Source organism: Oryzias latipes, chromosome 13, assembly GCF_053564925.1.
Source record: "Oryzias latipes strain Hd-rR chromosome 13, Olatipes_Hd-rR_3.1".
NCBI classification, from domain to species: Eukaryota; Metazoa; Chordata; class Actinopteri; order Beloniformes; family Adrianichthyidae; genus Oryzias; species Oryzias latipes.
In genome coordinates, this window is record NC_136249.1 from 33,963,093 (window position 1) to 33,981,451 (window position 18,359).

General features: G+C 42.7%; 1 protein-coding gene across 4 annotated transcripts; it reads left to right on the top strand.

The window, feature by feature from the left end:
• The first annotated feature begins 152 nt into the window (after positions 1–152).
• On the top strand, positions 153–15,102 carry LOC101175582 (heterogeneous nuclear ribonucleoprotein L). 4 transcript variants are annotated; one of them, XM_011482194.4, is made up of 14 exons: positions 161–319; positions 930–1,045; positions 1,138–1,375; positions 3,694–3,779; positions 3,902–3,998; positions 5,222–5,294; positions 7,643–7,675; positions 8,114–8,185; positions 10,240–10,487; positions 10,803–10,924; positions 13,945–14,146; positions 14,230–14,287; positions 14,393–14,503; positions 14,591–15,102. In XM_011482194.4, the coding sequence occupies exons 1-14, from the start codon at positions 242–244 to the stop codon at positions 14,668–14,670; spliced, it is 1,614 nt and encodes a 537-aa protein (XP_011480496.1). In that variant the 5' UTR covers positions 161–241; the 3' UTR covers positions 14,671–15,102. The 4 variants fall into 4 exon arrangements, with proteins under 4 accessions (XP_011480498.1, XP_004075256.1, XP_011480496.1 ...); XM_011482195.4 differs by having other exon boundaries at positions 14,612–15,102; XM_011482196.3 differs by lacking the exon at positions 7,643–7,675 and having other exon boundaries at positions 153–319.
• The last annotated feature ends 3,257 nt before the right edge of the window (positions 15,103–18,359 follow it).

Genomic DNA, 18,359 nt, shown 5'->3' on the forward strand with positions numbered 1-18,359 from the left:
AATAGCTTTCAAAACTCCACGAAGTCAACATTCAGTGGGAATGAACGAATCCACTTCTGCAGAATTTTCTGGTAATCTCATTGGTTGGAATTGAAGTCAAAGAGTTACTGACAACTGCTTGAGCCAATTGGAAGGCGCCGTCTCCTCAAAGTGGGCGGGGTTAGCGGAGCTTCGTTTTTCATGATTTTTCCGTCCATTTCAGTTATTCGTCACTACCACCTCTCTTTTTAACCGGGACAACATGGCTACTGCGGCGAGCCGCTACTACAACGAGGACGGCAGGGCAACTAAAAGACAGAAAACCGACGGAATGGCCACAGTGAGTTGACTCCATTTGCTCGGTTCGTTTGTAGATACTGCTGATAGCTGAACAGAGACACCCAAGAAGCGCGGTTCGCGCGGTTCTCGATGAGTTTTATCCGTTCTGATGTGCAGCGGATCGCGTGTCGCTGTTGTAGGTCATTTGGTTTGCGTAAAATGAAAGCGTTGCGCTGCGTTTTCTGTGGGTTTTGTGTTGTGCATTTGAGGCGCAGCGTCGATTTAGGAGCCCGTGAAATGAAGCTAGCGGACGGGGTTGTGTTCAGCGGCAGTGAGGGTGGTTTCTCTGCGGCCGGGCCTTCCTCGAGCCCGCCTTTGTTCCAGCCCGGAGAAAGTTAGCAATCTGCTAGCTTCACGTTCTAACCCGAACCGGGGCGTTCCAAGCCCCACAGTTTACTCGAACAGAACCAGCATTTGATATAAAAAAATAACTGTCAAGAAAAAAATGTGGAATGATGTAAGATGAGACATAAGATTGGCACGTGCGGCTAATTGACCCCTCCCCCAGCCCACCTGATGGAGGCTGCAGCTTGATCTGAACACGCGCGAGCCACGGCCTCTTATCTGACCACCAGTGTACGCCAGGTTTCTGAGTGACTTCCTTCACGCAGGGATACGAAGACCCACACAAGACCCTCCCCTCAGTGGTGGTTCATGTCCGGGGGCTCGTGGATGGCGTCACCGAGGCTGACCTTGTGGAGGCCCTGCAAGAGTTTGGAGCCATCAGGTGGGTTGGAAAAAAAAAACTGTACAGACTCTTATTTTGAATGGTTTCATCATAAACAAATGTTTGATGCAAGTACCACCTGTTGGTTTCAGTTATGTGGTGGTGATGCCAAACAAGCGCCAGGCGCTGGTGGAGTATGAGGACATGAACGGTTCATCCACAGCCGTAACCTACGCCGCAGACAACCAGGTGTACATCGCCGGCCACCCAGCCTTCATAAACTACTCCACCAGTAAGAAGATCTCCAGACCGGGAGACTCAGACGATTCCAGAAGTGTCAACAACGTCCTTCTGTTCACAATCATGAACCCCATCTACCCCATCACCACGGTAAATGAGCCCTGGGGAATGTGGCGAGCTTTTGTTTCGTCCAGACGTGACGATCTTCGGCGTGTGCTTATCCGACCAATCCAAGCGACAAAGCATCCATGGGACAATAGTCATTAAATTCATGGTTTAGTGAAATCTCTGAAAGAATGAAGCTGACGAGCAGGTCATTCACAAAGAAAAACAATCAAACCCATCAACATCTCTTGTCTGCTGTTTGCATCCTTTCCCTGTCAACTTTAATTGAACTGGTTTAGGCAAAGAGTTCAAAGAAGGTTTTACACAGGAGGAGAGAGCAGCTGGGAAATTATTATAGTTTAAACCAACACTGGAGGCTTTTATGGGCCTTTAATCTGGAAACACCTGGAAAACCTGGTTAGTGGTTAAATCTGTAATAAAGAAACCAGGTTTCTGTGCTTCCACCCCACAAGGACATCCTGACTCTCAGCCAGCTGCTTCATGATGAGCGTGTGCAGCCTTTAAACATTAAACATGTACTCCTGTCCAAGTGTATCCCGCTTTTGCCCAGTAGTAGTCGGGACAGGCTCCAGGGGCACCGTGACCCCGAAACAGAGACAGTGGATTAAGAAAATAGATACAATAAACAAAATCAGAAAGCTAACTCTGAGCTAAAGTAGGATAACCGTAGCCATGGTAAGAAAGACATTCTAAAATAAAATTTTTAAATTTAATTTTATCTTTTTACTGCAGCAACAATCAGCTACCAATTAGCCTTCTTTAGCTCCGAAATGCACTTTTAAAAAATACAGCTAATCAGTAGAGAAGCGTCTCTGCTGTCGCTTTCTGGACTGTTTTGCAGCACTTCTGGGTCTGAAACTATTCACTGGTGCGTTGTTTACACGGTCAGCTGTTGACGGCTGGTGACCGGAGATCGCTGTATTAGGTTTTATTCAATTTTCAACAGAGCTATAGTAACCAGGTCATTTCCCCGTAGTGCCAATAACATCCTAAAAAAGTTCTATTTAATTTTAAGTTTATTAAATAAACGGCAGAATGCTTGTGCAAATGTGAACAATCTGTTTCAGGACTCTGTAAATGCTTGTGACCCCATGACAGATTTTTGACAGTGATTTAACAGAAATTCTATATTTAAAACAAAGTAATCGTATTCACAACAGACATGTCAAACGTAAAACTAAATGTTGTATTCATATTTTTTCTGTAATAATATGCACATAGTATTAAGTATTAACTTTTGTCTTTATGAATGCGTTTCTTTTTGACATATTGTTTACAGCAGGGGGGGTCAAACTCATTTTCACTGAGGGCCACATCAGCATAGTGGCTGTCCTTAAAAGGCCAGATATAAATTATACATGTAACTAAATATAATGAAAAATAAATGTACCTACTCCTTAATGTTAAATAGCTCATTTATTTATTTATTATAACTTTTTAAAGAGACTATTACAGTTGCATAGAAAAGATATGTTTGCTTGTTATTCTAGCATAAATCCTTTTAAATTTGATTTTGTCAGGTTAGTTTATATGGACAGTGTTTAAGTCCTAATGTATAGTTGCCCAATCCGATGTTCAAGTCCAATTCCCCTTAGATGTGAATAAATGCAAATCAAATTTTATTTTAAGAAATATAACATTTTTATGCTCTCGAGGGCCACATAAAATGACACGGAGGGCCACATTCGGCCCGCGGGCCTTGAGTTTGACACGTGTGCCTTCCACCATATTCTGGCCTTTTGGACTGAATTGGATCGTAAATGTCATCATTCAGGCTCAGTCTTTTATTTCCACTTTGAGACAGCCCATAGTCTAAACTGATGCTTTATAAATGAAATGGATTAGACAGAATAAGCTCATATCAACTGTTGCTCAAAAAAAAAAACTTAAGGAAAATTACTCTAAATCTGTTGCAGTAGATGACTGTTAAGAAGTCAAAAGTGTCAAAACACGATAAAAGCCCAGTTTCATCACGTTCATTTAAGTTTTTCATGTCATAGATAATAAACTAAAGCTTAACTTCAGAATAAATAGTCCCCAAATGTTGTTGCCAAAGCAAGTCATATTTCAGTTACAAACCACAAAGACGTTTTTTCTGGTTTCTTTTTAGATTTCCAGACAATAGTACTCTGTCAAAGTGGAACTATGAGCTCGTCGTAACTCGGCTGGGATCTAGATTATCTGAATAAATTCCAGAAAGTCAAAAAAGATCCATCTTTGATTAATGACATTCAGAAGAAAAACAAAAACGCGCCTAGTTTTTAACTGTGACTTGATATCTAAAAACTGTTGCATTGTTTTGATGACTGTGTGGATTTACTGCAAGTCTGGTTGTTGTCCAGGATGTTCTTTACACCATCTGCAACAACTGTGGGCCTGTCCAGAGAATCGTCATCTTCAGAAAGAACGGAGTCCAGGCAATGGTTGAATATCCTTTTTTCTTTTGTTTTCTTTTAAATAAGATGCTGATGTATTTGTTCTGGAAGGCGTTTCAGAACTCTTCAGCGTCGTCAGAATCTCTGGACGTAAACTTCTTAACTCTGTCTCCACGTTTGATTCCGTGCAAAGTGCTCAGCGGGCGAAAGCCTCGCTCAACGGAGCCGACATCTACTCTGGCTGCTGTACTCTAAAGATCGAGTACGCAAAGGTAAGAAGAGCCCGTTCCCCGCGCAGAAATAGACTAAAAGGCAAAAACGCCAGAAATCTGACTTTATTCTGGGGTAAATCATTAGAAAGCAGTTCTGAACAGGTTAATTCTTAAAAGAAAAAAAGAAAACGGCCCAGAAAACGTTCCTCTGGGTGTGAAGAAGCTATCTGCCTATTTCATTTTGGCGATGAGTTTCCTCTCAGGTGTCAGTTTTTCCACTAAGCGTCTTTGCAATATTTGTGTTCTGACAGAATGCTCCCCCCACCCCCTCAGCAGTGATCGCCTGCAGTGCAGCATTCCCATAACGTTTGCAGCTGACATTTCTGAACATGCATCCACAGGACTGGATAACTGCAGTAGCCCGTGGCAACTAATTGTTTTGTCTGCTGCACAGAGTCATGCAAACCAAACCAATGTGCATGTTTCTATATGGAAATGATTTGGTAGAAAAAAGGTTTTTAAGCTACAGTGCTAGTTGTTGGGTCCAATGAGTTAGTAAGCCTGCCACCATTTCCCATCATCCATCTGTTTACACTCTATCCTGTTAGTTTACAGCTCCTAACATTCCTAACCTGCCATTAGCGGGGCTGCAAAAATGGGGAACGGCATCAGAGATAACCAACCGTACAGTTCAGATCCACATTCCAGCGCAGACGAGGAAAACAAAGACGTTTGTGGATCTGTTTGTCTGCATTTGATGCATCAGCAGGCAGCTTGTGGCCGGCCGATTGTGGCGCTTACGTCACTGCTACAGGCTTAATCAAATGGCATTCACAACAATTTGAGTAAAATTAATACGTAGAAGTGCGATTTTTAATCTTAATCTTCATTACAAATGTTCTCCATCGTGATAAATTCCACAAACGTTAAAAAACACAATTTTCATTAGAGGAAATAAAAATGAACAAATGTGTTTAAAGCACAAAGCAGTTGGCACGAACCCCTCATTGATGCGGTTTACAAACCTTAATAATAAGAAAGGATCAGATTTATCGCCGGTTTTCCAGACGCTCAAAGCGCTGCGTTCATTCTTCATTCAAGGTTTAAAAACCTTGTCGTATCAAATCAGGAACCATGTAATCGATGATTTTGAACCAAACGTTTGGTTTGTTGCTGGAAAACTGAAAAAGAATTTAAATTCAAGTTTTATAATGTGAGAACATTAGAAGACCCACAAGAACATGTTTACCCGTACATGTTATTTATTTATTTATTTTTCACAGCCCACACGCCTGAACGTGTTCAAGAATGACCAGGACACCTGGGACTACACAAACCCCAACCTGGGGGGGCCAGGTAAAACCTCCAAACAGTCCCTACTTAAAGACCTGAGGCTGACCGGCTCGCCCCTCAGCGCGGGGGCTTTCATTTAGTTTAAGAAAGACAGAGGGGTCACACCCAAATGACCTCCTTCTGGTCGTCCCAGGAAGGTTGGTGTGACCTTACTGCTTCATGTGCAGAAGATGATGCCGTTTTTACTGCACAAAAAACACACAACTGTTGTTTTGTGGGACTGGCAGGAACGCATTTGCAGACAGAAAGATGAGTGTCTCCACACTGGAAGTGTCTAGACGTTTAAATTAGTCGGTGGGTTTCTGCAGGAGGTATTCCTGCTGCCTGTGGCATGCAGCCCTGCTGGTTGAACCAAAAGTTTATGGGACAACATCCAGTCTGAACACCTGTGTTCTGGGAAACTGTTTTATTGTCGAAAGTTTGTCATCAAGTATTTTTATTAATTCTTTTAAAGAGAGAGAAAAACGCATAAAACTGTCGTTCCGTAAATCTAATCTGACAGTTGATCTTGATCTGTCCACTAACACTATGCTGATGGGGCGGTGACTAACTGGAACAAATCAAGTGATTAAAAAACTGGGTCAACTCTCCTCAGCTGGGTTTTTATTTGACTGACAGACATTTCCTCCTGACTGAACTGCTGCTGACAGATTTCAGGTCATGACACAAACTCGTTTGGAGCATTTCTTTCTCTTTGTGATTGCATTTGCCGTTCCTGCTTCCGCACCCGGGAATCTGTTTTTGTAGCCTTTAAGGGGAACATTTTTAGTGTCTTCTGTCGCATGGAGTGAAATTCTCTCCATTTTTTTTATTTTATTTTTTTGGTTCTGAATTTCGTTGGGTTCGACAAACTCATCAGAACCTCTGGTGCTCACTTCATTGTGATGAGACTAAGAAGTGAGAGCAGAGGTGTGGACCTGTCGCCTGCCATCTCCAAAGAACACGCACACGGCTTTTGTGCACCAGAGGGAAAGAAATTAACACGCTGATAATGTGCAGCCACCATCTCCACATCTTCAGTGAGGACACTCTCATACAGAGGGCCAGAGCTTCCAAGATACAAGGAGATACCCTACAAGACACCATCCACCCAACACGCCGACGTACTGACAAAACCACTCAGAGGCCAGAAGACACTCGATGAGTGCGGGGAGCTTTGGGCACCAAGCTACACTTGGTCCCTCCCCCCTCTTTCCCTTTTTTCCTCGCCATGAAAGACACACGAAGCACGCCAGATGTACAACACCGAGCGGACACCAGAGGACTCACTGCCACAGACGACGCATACTGATACAGGCATATCTGCAGCATCCCAGCCCTTCACGTACCGTTTTGGGCTGCACTGCTCCACACTTTTCTGCAACTGATCCAGCCGTAGCCATTCACAGTGGAGACGACACGAGAGGAAAACAGGACACCATCCAGCACACCCAGTCAGTTTCTGTACAACCATGTTTCCCTCCCACATGGAATTCGGCTTCTCTTGCTCTGTCCACCTGTGTCTACCTCTCATTTTCTTGCAAATGATCCCTTTTTAGATTTTCTATTTTTTATTTTTTTAGAAGTGTAGTTGATTTCCGTGTAACGCCTTCCATGTAATGCAGGTTTGGCAATTTGCGGCTAAGAGGAGCCAGAACCCCCCCTCCCCGAACTGAAATGTGCTCTATGGCAACTTCAATCAGCCAAAAATGCAACCCTAAAGGATGGAAACCAACCAACACCAGCAATGATCAAATCAGCTTGATAAAGGACCCTGAGCTGGAGAGTTCCTCCAAAGATGAAATGGATGAGTGTGGGATGAAATGAACTGAAAGGAGTGTGGTGGAGCTGCTACGGCAAATGTCCTCCCACTGTTAATGAAGATGCAGTAAGTAAATCGAGACCCTCCTCGGGAAATACCTGCACAGCACCACACGACCCAAAGCCCGGCAAACAACATCGCCACACGAGACAGACATTACCCCCCCCCCTCCTCTCATACAGGCTAAACTTCTTGTTTCTGAAAGAGGCTGATGGTTTTGGTTCTGAAATCCTGCGTTTGTATTGGTTCCCCCACTATTGGCATTAAAGCCACAAGTTTCGCCATCTGTGTGTGACTCCATTGACCTGGGATAGTTTAATGTACTCAGAAGCTGCTGGGTTTAAAGCGTCTGCAGGCACACCGAGCCATCAGCACATTACGGTCCATCCTATCCACTTTTGATTCTGAGATGCTTTCAGACGAGGGCAGGCTAGTTTTATCGGCTCTTTCCTGCAGTTTACTGGGGTTACTTCCTTTCCTTAGTCCTGTACAGCTAACCTGATTAACCTGGCTTCCATTCTGATTGTGTATGGTTGTGTACCTTGTACAGATGGTGATGCAGATGGCAATGGGAGCAGTGCAGGTGTGTGTGAGCATACAAACTTTTTACTTTAAAGTCATCTGTGACACACCGCTCAGTGATCATCTGCATCCACGTTGTGTTCATCTTTTCCTGTTTCTTTGTGGGCTCGCAGGTTTCATTGTGGACGTGTTCGGGGTTTTTCCCCATAGTTATTCACCCTCCCCATTTCTACAACTAGTTCTGATGCCAAATGAAAGGTTTCCTCTTGGAGTCAGTCTGGAGTGTAATGTGGACGGGGGGTGGGGGGGCTATGTTCCTGCTGCTGCTCTCACAGGTCACATGATCTGATAATGCATGTTGTGCTATAATCTGGAGGGGTTTCCAAAAGTGGTCGACGAACATAAACAAAGCTGTTCTGTGGTGGTTGTTGTTTTTTCACACCAAGGTTGGCGCCAGCCCTCGATGACCTCTACTTTCTCCTCTCCTCTCTGCTTTCAGAGGACATGAACGCCAATCCCAACAAGCGGCCGAGGCAGCCCGCTCTACTGGGGGACCACCCACCAGAGTACGGTAAGGCCAACCTCGCCCAAGCAGGGGTTGACATAGCCCAGAGATTTTCACTGCCCCACAGGGCCAGTAGTTTTTCAAAGTTACTGGCCCGGCACAGCGCGACCCAAGCGACAGACGCCGCAACTTTATGGCATGCCCCCCCGGAAAATTTTAATATGGTGCAATTTGGTGTATTCTGGTGACATCTAACACTTATTTATACACTTTTCAATTACTGAAAATACACCATATCTAACTTAAATCTGCTCTAGTCTGTTTGAGATTTTTTTGAAGAGCACTGCAGTGTAGTAGGAAACACTAGAAGCTTTCATGCTGCTTCTAATCACTGCTATTTCTCATTTGTTGGTAATCAATAATTAAGAAGTTTTATTTACTTTTTTGCTCTGACTGCCTTGAGGTTCTGCTTTTTGTTACTGTTGCAAAGTTACATTTACTTTTTAGATCCTTAATTACTGTTATGTTGTTCAGATTTGCAAAGTTGCTTGTTTAAAGTTGCAAAGTTACATTTACTTTTTAGTTACTTAATTAAATTAAATTATTGAAAAATTAAATAAAATTAAATTACTGAGATCATTCAGCTTTTGACTAGAAATACTTGATGCTTACAGTGTTGTAAAGAAAAACAAAATGAAGTACTTTGACATTACACTGCATTTGAGTCTGAGATTCAGGTATTTGCAGTTGCCTTTGATTTTATTGACATTCAGCTTAAAGCTTAGTGCACAGTTTCATCTTCAATCCATTCATTAAATATCTTGCTGTCCATACTACTAATTCCACCCATTACTCCATCTTGGGGAGGTTTGAGAAACATCTTTGTGCGTTTGATGTCTCCTTGTCCAACTTCCCAAGCTATTTTCGCGCCATTAAGTTGCTCCGGCGGATGCGGAGAGTGAACATTGTTCCGGAGATGCGTGGTGCACACGATGCGACCAAAACAATCATGGCGTATGTCAAACTTTCAAAGCGACGAAGACGAGGTGAATCTACACGTTTTCGCAAAATATACTTTATTGAAAAAGGTGAACAATATATTAACAGTTAGATATTTTAGTAGCCTGAGCGGACAAGTGAAAAATAAAGTCTTGTGGTCCGTACTGCTCGAGAAACAGGACCGGGCCAACGGGCAAATGGTTATGTCGAGCCCTGCCCAAGCCTAAAATAACTGACATATTTCAGACCGCAAAGGTTGTTTTACTTTCTGTTTACATCAGTTACAGAATTTTACATTACTTCAGCTCCGCCGGAAACAATGTTATGATTAATGCCTCGTTTGGGGGGGAAATCCACACCGCGTAAATTATTTTACACACTTTCCTTATCCCGTTAAAGACACACCCCAATTAGAAATACTGTTTTTAACATGTTCTTGTGGCAATTTTCTCGCAGGAATGAAGGAAATTAAGCTTAAAATTCCATTTCTGAGCATTTCTTTATTCAAATTGTTGTAAATCAAGAGCCATTTGAAAAAGATCGCACTTGTGACTTAGAAGCTACTACGGCAATTCGCACGCTCCCTGTACGACTTTGTTTCCTCGTCCGAACTGGCATCTGCCTCTGAACTGTACGGCGGGATACCTCCAGTATTGCTCGCCAATTTTGTGGCACCGTAATGTTGGGTAGGGAGTGTGAGGGGCTGTAAGCTAGTGGGAGACCGCTAACAGATGGATTATTATCCAGGATGCAGGCGAACAATTCCACTTGAAAGTCTGAGGTGAATTTATCTTCATATATTTTTTATTAGAAAATGATTTTTTTTTTTTTTTTTTTTTTTGGCTAAAAACAGAATAATTATTATTAAAGGACCTCTGGAAACGCTTTGAAAATAGATCAAAAAGTGATTTGGGTGGGACTTCAACACCAGAGACAACTTTTAAACTTTTAAAAGTTTCTGCAATTAATGTACGAATCCACTGGAATTACATTAATTGCATAAACTGTTCATAGTTATATTAGTCGGAAGAGTAACTCTCCGGCGTTAAAGGATGTATTGACACAGGAGTCCGTCTGGATTCGCTCAGATTTGTCGCTTACATGCTTCCCTGCTCTGCTAGGAGGCGGTTACCACGGCTACGATGAAAACTATGGCTCCCCACCCTACGAGGGTCGACGGATGGGGCCTACCATGAGGGGACGTGGAGGGAGAAGCTACGGGCCGAACTACGGACCTCCCCCACCCCCGCCGGGCGAGTACGGCGCCCACGCAGACTCGCCGGTCGTCATGGTTTACGGGCTCGACCCGGTCAAGATGAACGCAGACCGCGTCTTTAACATCTTCTGTCTCTATGGAAACGTAGAGAGGGTGGGTGTCTCGAGCGAACGTGCCCGTGTTGACACAGCCGTTTGTTTGTGTGTTTAAGCTGGTGTTGGTTTTGCTGTTGATCCTTTCACACATAGGTAAACTTCAGGGCAAAGAATGTCAGTCAGGTAGATTTTTAATGCATCATTTAAACCAGACATCTGCCAGGTAGATCTTTCAACACATGACTTAGAAAAATAAATAAAAAATGCTTGCAGTCGACGTACGTCTGTTAAGCTCATTGTTTTCTGCTTCAATGAGTTTCAGCTTTTTGTCAGGACGTAAACGGGTAAATCCTGTTTTGTTGGCTTTGTGCAGGTGAAGTTTATGAAGAGTAAACCTGGAGCGTGCATGGTGGAAATGGGTGACTGCTATGCGGTGGATCGTGCCATCACTCACCTCAACAACAACTTCCTGTTTGGCCAGAAGCTGAATGTGTGGTGAGTTAAGCTTTTGTGTGACCACACCCGCATTCGCGTGGTGGGAACAAACATGCAGAAACCTGCCAGTAAATTAGGAGTTTAAAACGGGAATTCACTACACCAACGCAAAAATGTTTCACCTTCATTTTTACTTTATTATTTAACCCTAGAACACTTTCGCTTTGACGAAACGTTTGGCAGGTAATTTTTACCTGATATAGTACACCTAAAAAGTATGGCAACACGTGATAAATAAGAGTGGTTTTCTTTTATTTTCATCTGTGGTATGTGTCACAAAATGACAAAACATGCCTAAAAAATTATTGAAAATTTTGGAATTTGATAACAAAAAATTCCTAAAAATTAAAAAAGAATAAAAAAAATGATACTAGAAACCTGGTCTTTGTTCCCCCGATTTTTGGGACATGTGAGACTTCCCTGGTGAAGGCACAGACACGCAACATATTGTAATTCATGTAAATAGGTTTGCTCGCGTGAGAATCACCCGGCGGTGGTGCTCTAGGGTTAAAACAACTTTATTTATAAAGCGCTTTTAAAACAGCAGAAGCTGACCAAAGTGCTTAACAATGCAGAATAAAAACAAAACAAACAGAATAAAATAAATAAAACCAATAAAAACATCAACTCACACAGAGTTAAAAGCCAGAAAAAGTGAGTTTTTAACTTGGGTTTAAAATCAAGCTAAGAACGGGCCTGCCTAACCTGCATAGGGATTGCATTCCACAAGCTGGGGCCAGCAACGGCAAATGCTCTGTCCCGTCTGATTTTCCGCCGTGTCCTTGGCACATCTAGGAGCAGCTGATCTAAGTGAGCGGGAAGGGGAATGCAGCTGTAGCAGCTCAGAGAGGTAGGGTGGAGCCAGACCATTTAAAGACCTAAAAACAAATAAAAGAATTTTAAAACCAACTCTAAAATGGACAGGCAGCCAGTGGAGAGAAGCCAGAACTGGTGTGAGATGCTCTGTCTTCCACGTTCCAGTTAACAAGCGTGCAGCAGTGTTCTGCACCAGCTGGAGACGGGACAAGGATGAGTGAGGGACACCAAAGTAAAGAGAGTTACAACTCAGTAAAGCTGAGTTGTAACAAAGGCGTGGATTACTGTCTCAAAGTGCTTTCTTGATAAAAAACAATTTGGCAAGCTGCCTTAACTGAAAGAAGCTGGATCTCACCACCGAACTGATCTGCTTGTCCAAATTAAAACCATTGTCCATCTTCACTCCTAAGTTTGTGACAGTAGATTTAACAGATGGAGTGAGAGAACCCAGAGCTTTGGGTGTGACTCACTGTTGCCACTGGGACCAAAGACAACCACCTCTGTCTTTTTCTCATTGAGGTGGAAAAAATTCAGAGCCATCCAGATTTTTAATTCCTCCAAGCACTTAATCAAAGGGCTGATGGAGTGGGCATCCTTCTTTGTTATTGGCACCTATATCTGGGTATCGTCCGCATAGCAATGAAAAGCACAGTTATGCTTTCTATGAATGGAACCCAGGGGGAGTAGGTAAAGGGAGAAAAGCAGAGGCCCAAGGACTGAACCCTGCGGGACCCCGTACAGTAGAGGAGCAGAGGAAGATTGAACATTATTGAGGTTTACACAAAACGTTCTATCTTTTAAATACGACGTAAACCCCTGCAGAGCAGTGCCACGGATGCCTACAAGTTGCTGTAACCGGGAGATCAAGATGTTGTGATCTAGTGTGTCGAAGGCAGCCGTAAGATCCAGTAGTACCAGAACCACCTGGTCCCCAGCATCTGTGGCTAAGAGGATGTCGTTTAACACCCTGAGCAGAGCTGACTTGGTGCTGTGTAGAGGTTTGAAGTCAGACTGGAGAACCTCAAGGTTGCCATTTTCATCTAATAAATCCTTCAATTGGACATACACAATTTTTTCCAGAATCTTCAAGAGGAAAGGGAGTTTGGAAATGGGCCTAAAATTGGACAGCATAGAGGGATCCAGGTTAGGCTTCTTGATCAATGGCTGAACAGTAGCATGTTTACAGTTTCTAGGGAACGCACCAGAGGAAAGGCTGCTGTTTACAACAGCAAGAACTGCAGGTCCCAGAGTAGTGATAACCTCTTTAAATAACCACATCAGAGGGGGAACCTGAGGGCTTCAGGTGTTTCACAGTCTCAAATAAAACTGACAGTCACTGGTTCAAACTGGTCAAAAAGTCTGTCTTCAGAAATGTTTATTTTTGTGGTTTTAAAAGTCTTTGTGACTACATTTAAACTTTCCACAATAACAAAAAAAAAACTGATCGGGACATCCCCGTGGAAAAAGTAAACAAGCTGTTTGCTTAATCATCCAAATTCTTCTTATCAAGTTAAGGAGCCATTGTCTCCTGGAATCAAAGTCCTAGAACCTGGAAACAAAAGGAAGTGCAAGAAGGAACACCTCTAACTCAAAAGTTCCTACTTCACGAGTGTGGGCACCAACTGCGATAACGATATAATTTGCGGTACATTAACAAATAGCAAAATGACCAAAAACATCATTCCCGTTTCATTACAACAGTTAAAAATTAATACTATAAATGACCCTCGTTGCGGTAGGATGCAAACATCTATAAAAAAAAAGGGTCCATCCGATTGGTCAGATGCATAAATGGATTTATTTGATTCGTTAAATGCTTCAAGCTGCCACAAGATTGTTTTAGCACATATAAGGTAACCATTTAATGCGATTTTTGCTGACTTTTGCGATATGCGCATTGCACAGCTTGATATCGGGATAACACTTTTTTTTTTTTTAATTGTTTGAGATTTTTTACATAAATGGTGGAATTGTTGTTGGCCTTTTTATTTTTTTATCCCTAGTTATGCCATTTCACGTTTGTGTACAGAGATCCCAGAAATTCGTCTCCAAATGTTCATGTTCTCTATTTTGAAGAAGTTCATGAGTAAAGGGAACTTCACTAACCTCCAAAACGGACGTGCAAAAGGCAGAGCGGAGAACGTGTGTCTGCAGTGAGAGACTGGACTTGTTTGTTAACCTGAGATGTCCGCGTCTTTCCTCAGCGTCTCAAAGCAGCAGGCCATCGTTCCCGGTCAGAGCTATGAGCTGGAAGACGGATCGAGCAGCTTCAAAGACTTCCACGGCTCCAGGAACAACCGCTTCACCTCCCCCGAGCAGGCGGCCAAGAACCGCATCCAGCACCCAAGCAACGTGTTGCACTTCTTCAACGCGCAGCCCGACGTCACAACAGAGATCTTCTCTGAGGTGGGTGTGACCTCTAAGGGCCTGGCGCCCACCTAAGAGGTTAAGGAGGAAACCGTTTCATCATCCATTTGCGTTCCTTGCAGATTTGCGAGGAGATTGGTGTGAAGAGTCCCGTTAATGTCAAAATGTTCACCGGAAAGAGTGAGTTCCCTCTCAGTTAAGCCTCTGCACACAAAGGAGCTGCTTGCGCCTTAAAAGTTCACGACTGATTCATCCAAAACGGGTTTTTGCTGCTTCAACCACCAGGCGGCGCTGCCCCCAGTGACCGCAGCGCGTCGGGTCTGTTGGAGTGGGAATCCATCAACGACGCTATGGAAGCCCTGGCCCTGATGAACCACTACCAGATGAAGAACCCAGGTGAGCCAAAAGCAACAGTCCTGAATCATCCCTGTAACCACATCGGTTCGGTCCCGATCATGCTTCTGTTCTGTTTGCCTAATTCAGAGTCTGTTGTGTGCGTTCCAGCCGGTCCGTACCCGTACACCCTGAAGCTTTGCTTCTCCACTGTCCAGCACGCCAACTGAGGCCGTTTGAATCGTGAGGATGAAGTCTGGTCCGTCATTCCCACGTTTTTCATGACTGCTCACCGCAAATGTAACTTTAAAACAAAAACCATAAACTGAAGCATTTCACTGTTCAGGAAAAAATCCTTACGTGCGCGTTCATGTTTGATATAATGACTAGAATATAAACTAAATTTTTGGTATTTATGCCCCACAATGGTGTCAGTTCCAGATTATTGGACTGCAAGTTGTCTTTTACTTTGATATGAAGCTAAGCAGCATGTTGGTTCTCTGCTGTTATGATCAGGTGGTTCTTGAGCAGCGGAACAGGAAGTTGTACTTTGAAATTTTATATCTTGTTTTTCTTTCATTTTAAGTGCTGCCTGTTCAGTTTTGTGTCTGTGTCCGAAGGTGGAGAATTTTGTTCTAAGAAAATAAACAAATTAAAAAATGGATTGCGTTTTTCTTAAATCTCACTCTGATCTTCTTTTGATCTAATTTCAAAGTGTTCCCAGTAGGGATGGGTACCGGGCCCCGGTACTGAACGACCCCCGGGGCAACATTCTTCAAGACGGCAGTATCGTGAAGACCTGACCAACGGTTCTATCGGTTCTGGAGAAGTGCCACAAGATATAAACGTTATCTGCCATATTTAACCCACCAAGTTGGTCAATTTGCCGTTAATTTTTAAATTTTGCTATTCTCCCTGAAGAGGAGAGGTCTGTCTGGCTATTTGTGTGCACGGGGGGGGGGGCGCATCAGGTAGAGTAAGCAGGCAGGAGGAAGACAGCAGCTGTGAACAGCGACCAGAGTCTGTTATAGGATGGAAAGTTTTTCTGGAGAGACAGTCAGTGGCGATCTGGTAGGGGACAAATGAGCGCGCCCCCCCCCCCCCCCCCCAAATCTTTCTTTTTCCCCCTAGACTTCATTTCCGCGTATAATTAATTAAATTTGCGTCAGGGCGCCCCTAAGATCCTGTCACCTTGCTGCTGCGATGACCCAATGTACACGCTGGGGGGGGTCGAACGCGGGGGCAGGGCTTTGACCGTTTATGATGTCAGACCCGCAACAACCTAACAGCTGCTTCCTAATAAATTAGTTGTCATCCATAAAATTATAATTTATTGGGTTCACTGGATTAAATAAACTGGAGTCTGCATCAAAGTGACTTTGTTTCCATCTTCTCATTCATCTTAACTCTGGGTGTTTGACAAACAGTAAAGTCTATTCAAGGTTGTGGAAAATGGACAAAAGAGCAAAGGAAGCATCACGCACGAAGAATAAAAACAATTTAATATCCTGACAGCATTTTGAATCAATACAAGTACTAAATGAACTATCGCGACATATTGGCAAAAACATTTTTTCTAACACACCTAGTGTTGCAGCTCCCTGTGCTTTCATCTCAGTTGGAAACGGATCCAATTGGCTCTTTGAGAGGTTCCGGTTGCAGACCCCTGGTCCAGCACATCCACGTGCATTCCAGGTTTGTATTGGAACATAAAATGTTTTGTTAAAAAAAACGTTTTTGCATAATGAGGAAATAAAACACTTTTTGTTCTTAATTTATTTATTTATTTTTCATCCTCAAAAAGTATCGATAAGAGTATCGTATAAATACCGGATCGATAAGCTGTATCAATAAGAGTAGTAGTACCATTAAAACCCTAACGATACCCATCCCTAGTTCCCAGTGGTTTTTCATTACGGTTTTCAGTTCTAGCCACAAATTTTTTTTTAAAACGTTTCTTGTACAAATGCAAGAAAATGCATCTCCAAATTGTGGGTGGGTCTGTTGGCATGTAGCAACACCCCCCCCCCCCCCCCCCCCCCCCACACACACACACACACGCACACACACATTCCCCTCCCTATTGCTGAGAGCTCTCTGTTTACACCATTGACTGTATAAAAAGAATTTTACTGAGAGTGACGTCCTCCCTAGAAAATGCTTTACTGCTGGCTCCAGCAAAATGTCCAAATGAGCGTTTTAGGAATGAATGACAGAGGTTTCCCCATAGTTCTTTATAAATATCATTGAAAATCAGATGTAAAAAGTTTTATTTTAATGTTTCACAGAATTTGAGGACAAATGGAAACACCAAAATGACAGAGGCTTTATTACTTTTGTTGCTCAACCTTTTGATGCAGTCATTGTCGGCAATTATTGTTTGAGCTGTGGAGGATGTCTTCTAACTCAGTCTGTATGTTTCTGCTGTAGAGGCTGGATCAGAGCTGAGAAGGGAGGACGTCTCAGTGTTTTTAAGCTCTTTGTGTGTTGAGGCGATACTGTAGATCTCACAGATCCTTCGCTGACTGGTGTCACTGAAGTATCTTGGAGTTCTTTCCTATCTTTATAGGTTTTGACCATCCGTTCTTTGAGTTGGTTGCGTTTGTTCTTGCAGACTGTCTCTGTTGGAGAATGTCTCACAGCCTTTAGCTTGAACATGTTTGTCTCCTCATCCTCCTGTGGTTCCTGTTCCATCAGGAACACAAAGTCAACAAACTGCACAGACAACAGTTTCCTAAACCAGAGCGAGGTCAGTCGTCACCTGTTGTTCTCCTCTTTACTGCAAGTATCTGCCTGTTTCAGAACAGAAGGCAGACAACAAATTAGATCAAAACTTCCTTTTTGATCAAACTAATACTTGAGTACTGTATATAATCCTGGATGGAATAAATTGGAGGGGAGGGGATTTTCACTACCTTTTTTTCTTTCCTGAGGGAATAGGGGGTTATGGGTAACCGATCATGCTTGTGGGGAATAGTTTTAGTGCTTCAGCTGCTGTCTCTCTGACTCTGAGCCGTTTGTTACAGCTGCAGGTGAAACGGCTTGAGGTCATTTCAGGATGCACCAGGCGTTTTTCCACACCTTTCTACGTGTGGCTTTTGCTCTGTTCATTATCTGAATACAGGACTGTGCAAATGTTTGAGGCCGGTTTGTAAAAGGCTGTTAACGAAGAAGGCTTTCAGAAAAATAAATAATTGTTGTTTTTTTTTATCAAAAGCAAAGTGAGAAAAGAAAAATCTCACTCAAATCAAGATTAGATATTTATACCGTTTCCCTTCAAACCAGCATAATTCCTTCACTAACAAAACTTAATCATAAAGAAAAAGACATTAGTTTAAAAAAATGTCTTGCAAGTGATACTCTGTGATAGATTTTCTTTTAATTTAATTATGCACGGACCTGATTATCCCTCCTAGATTACCTGAACATGGTTGAAATGTGAAATCCTCTTGTCAAATATGTGTTTTCAGATTTGAATTAATTAGCCATTTAGTCAAGATTGCATGTTTCTAGAAAAACGAGGTGATCAAATATTACCTTTATAGTTTTAACCTGGTCCTTTACCCGCAACCTGTCACTGCTAATATTAAGTTTGGATTATTATGTAATTATAGATAATGTAAAAATTAAATATCTGTAAGATGTAGGCAGAAAAAAATAGAAACCCGTCACCCTTTCGGATTAACTCTCACTAAAGATTAGATCAATTCAAGAGTAAAATACACACAAAAAAGAGAAAACAACAAGAAGTTTCAAACTCTTTAAATAAAACTCTGGCTTTTTTGACATTTTTTCTTAATTTCTGAGTCATCTGGTTCCATTCTGTTGATGAAGATGCACAGCAGCAACACTTCCTTCTTTGTAAGGATGTTTCAATTGTTTTTACAGCTAATCGCAAGAATTCAATAATTCATAGCAT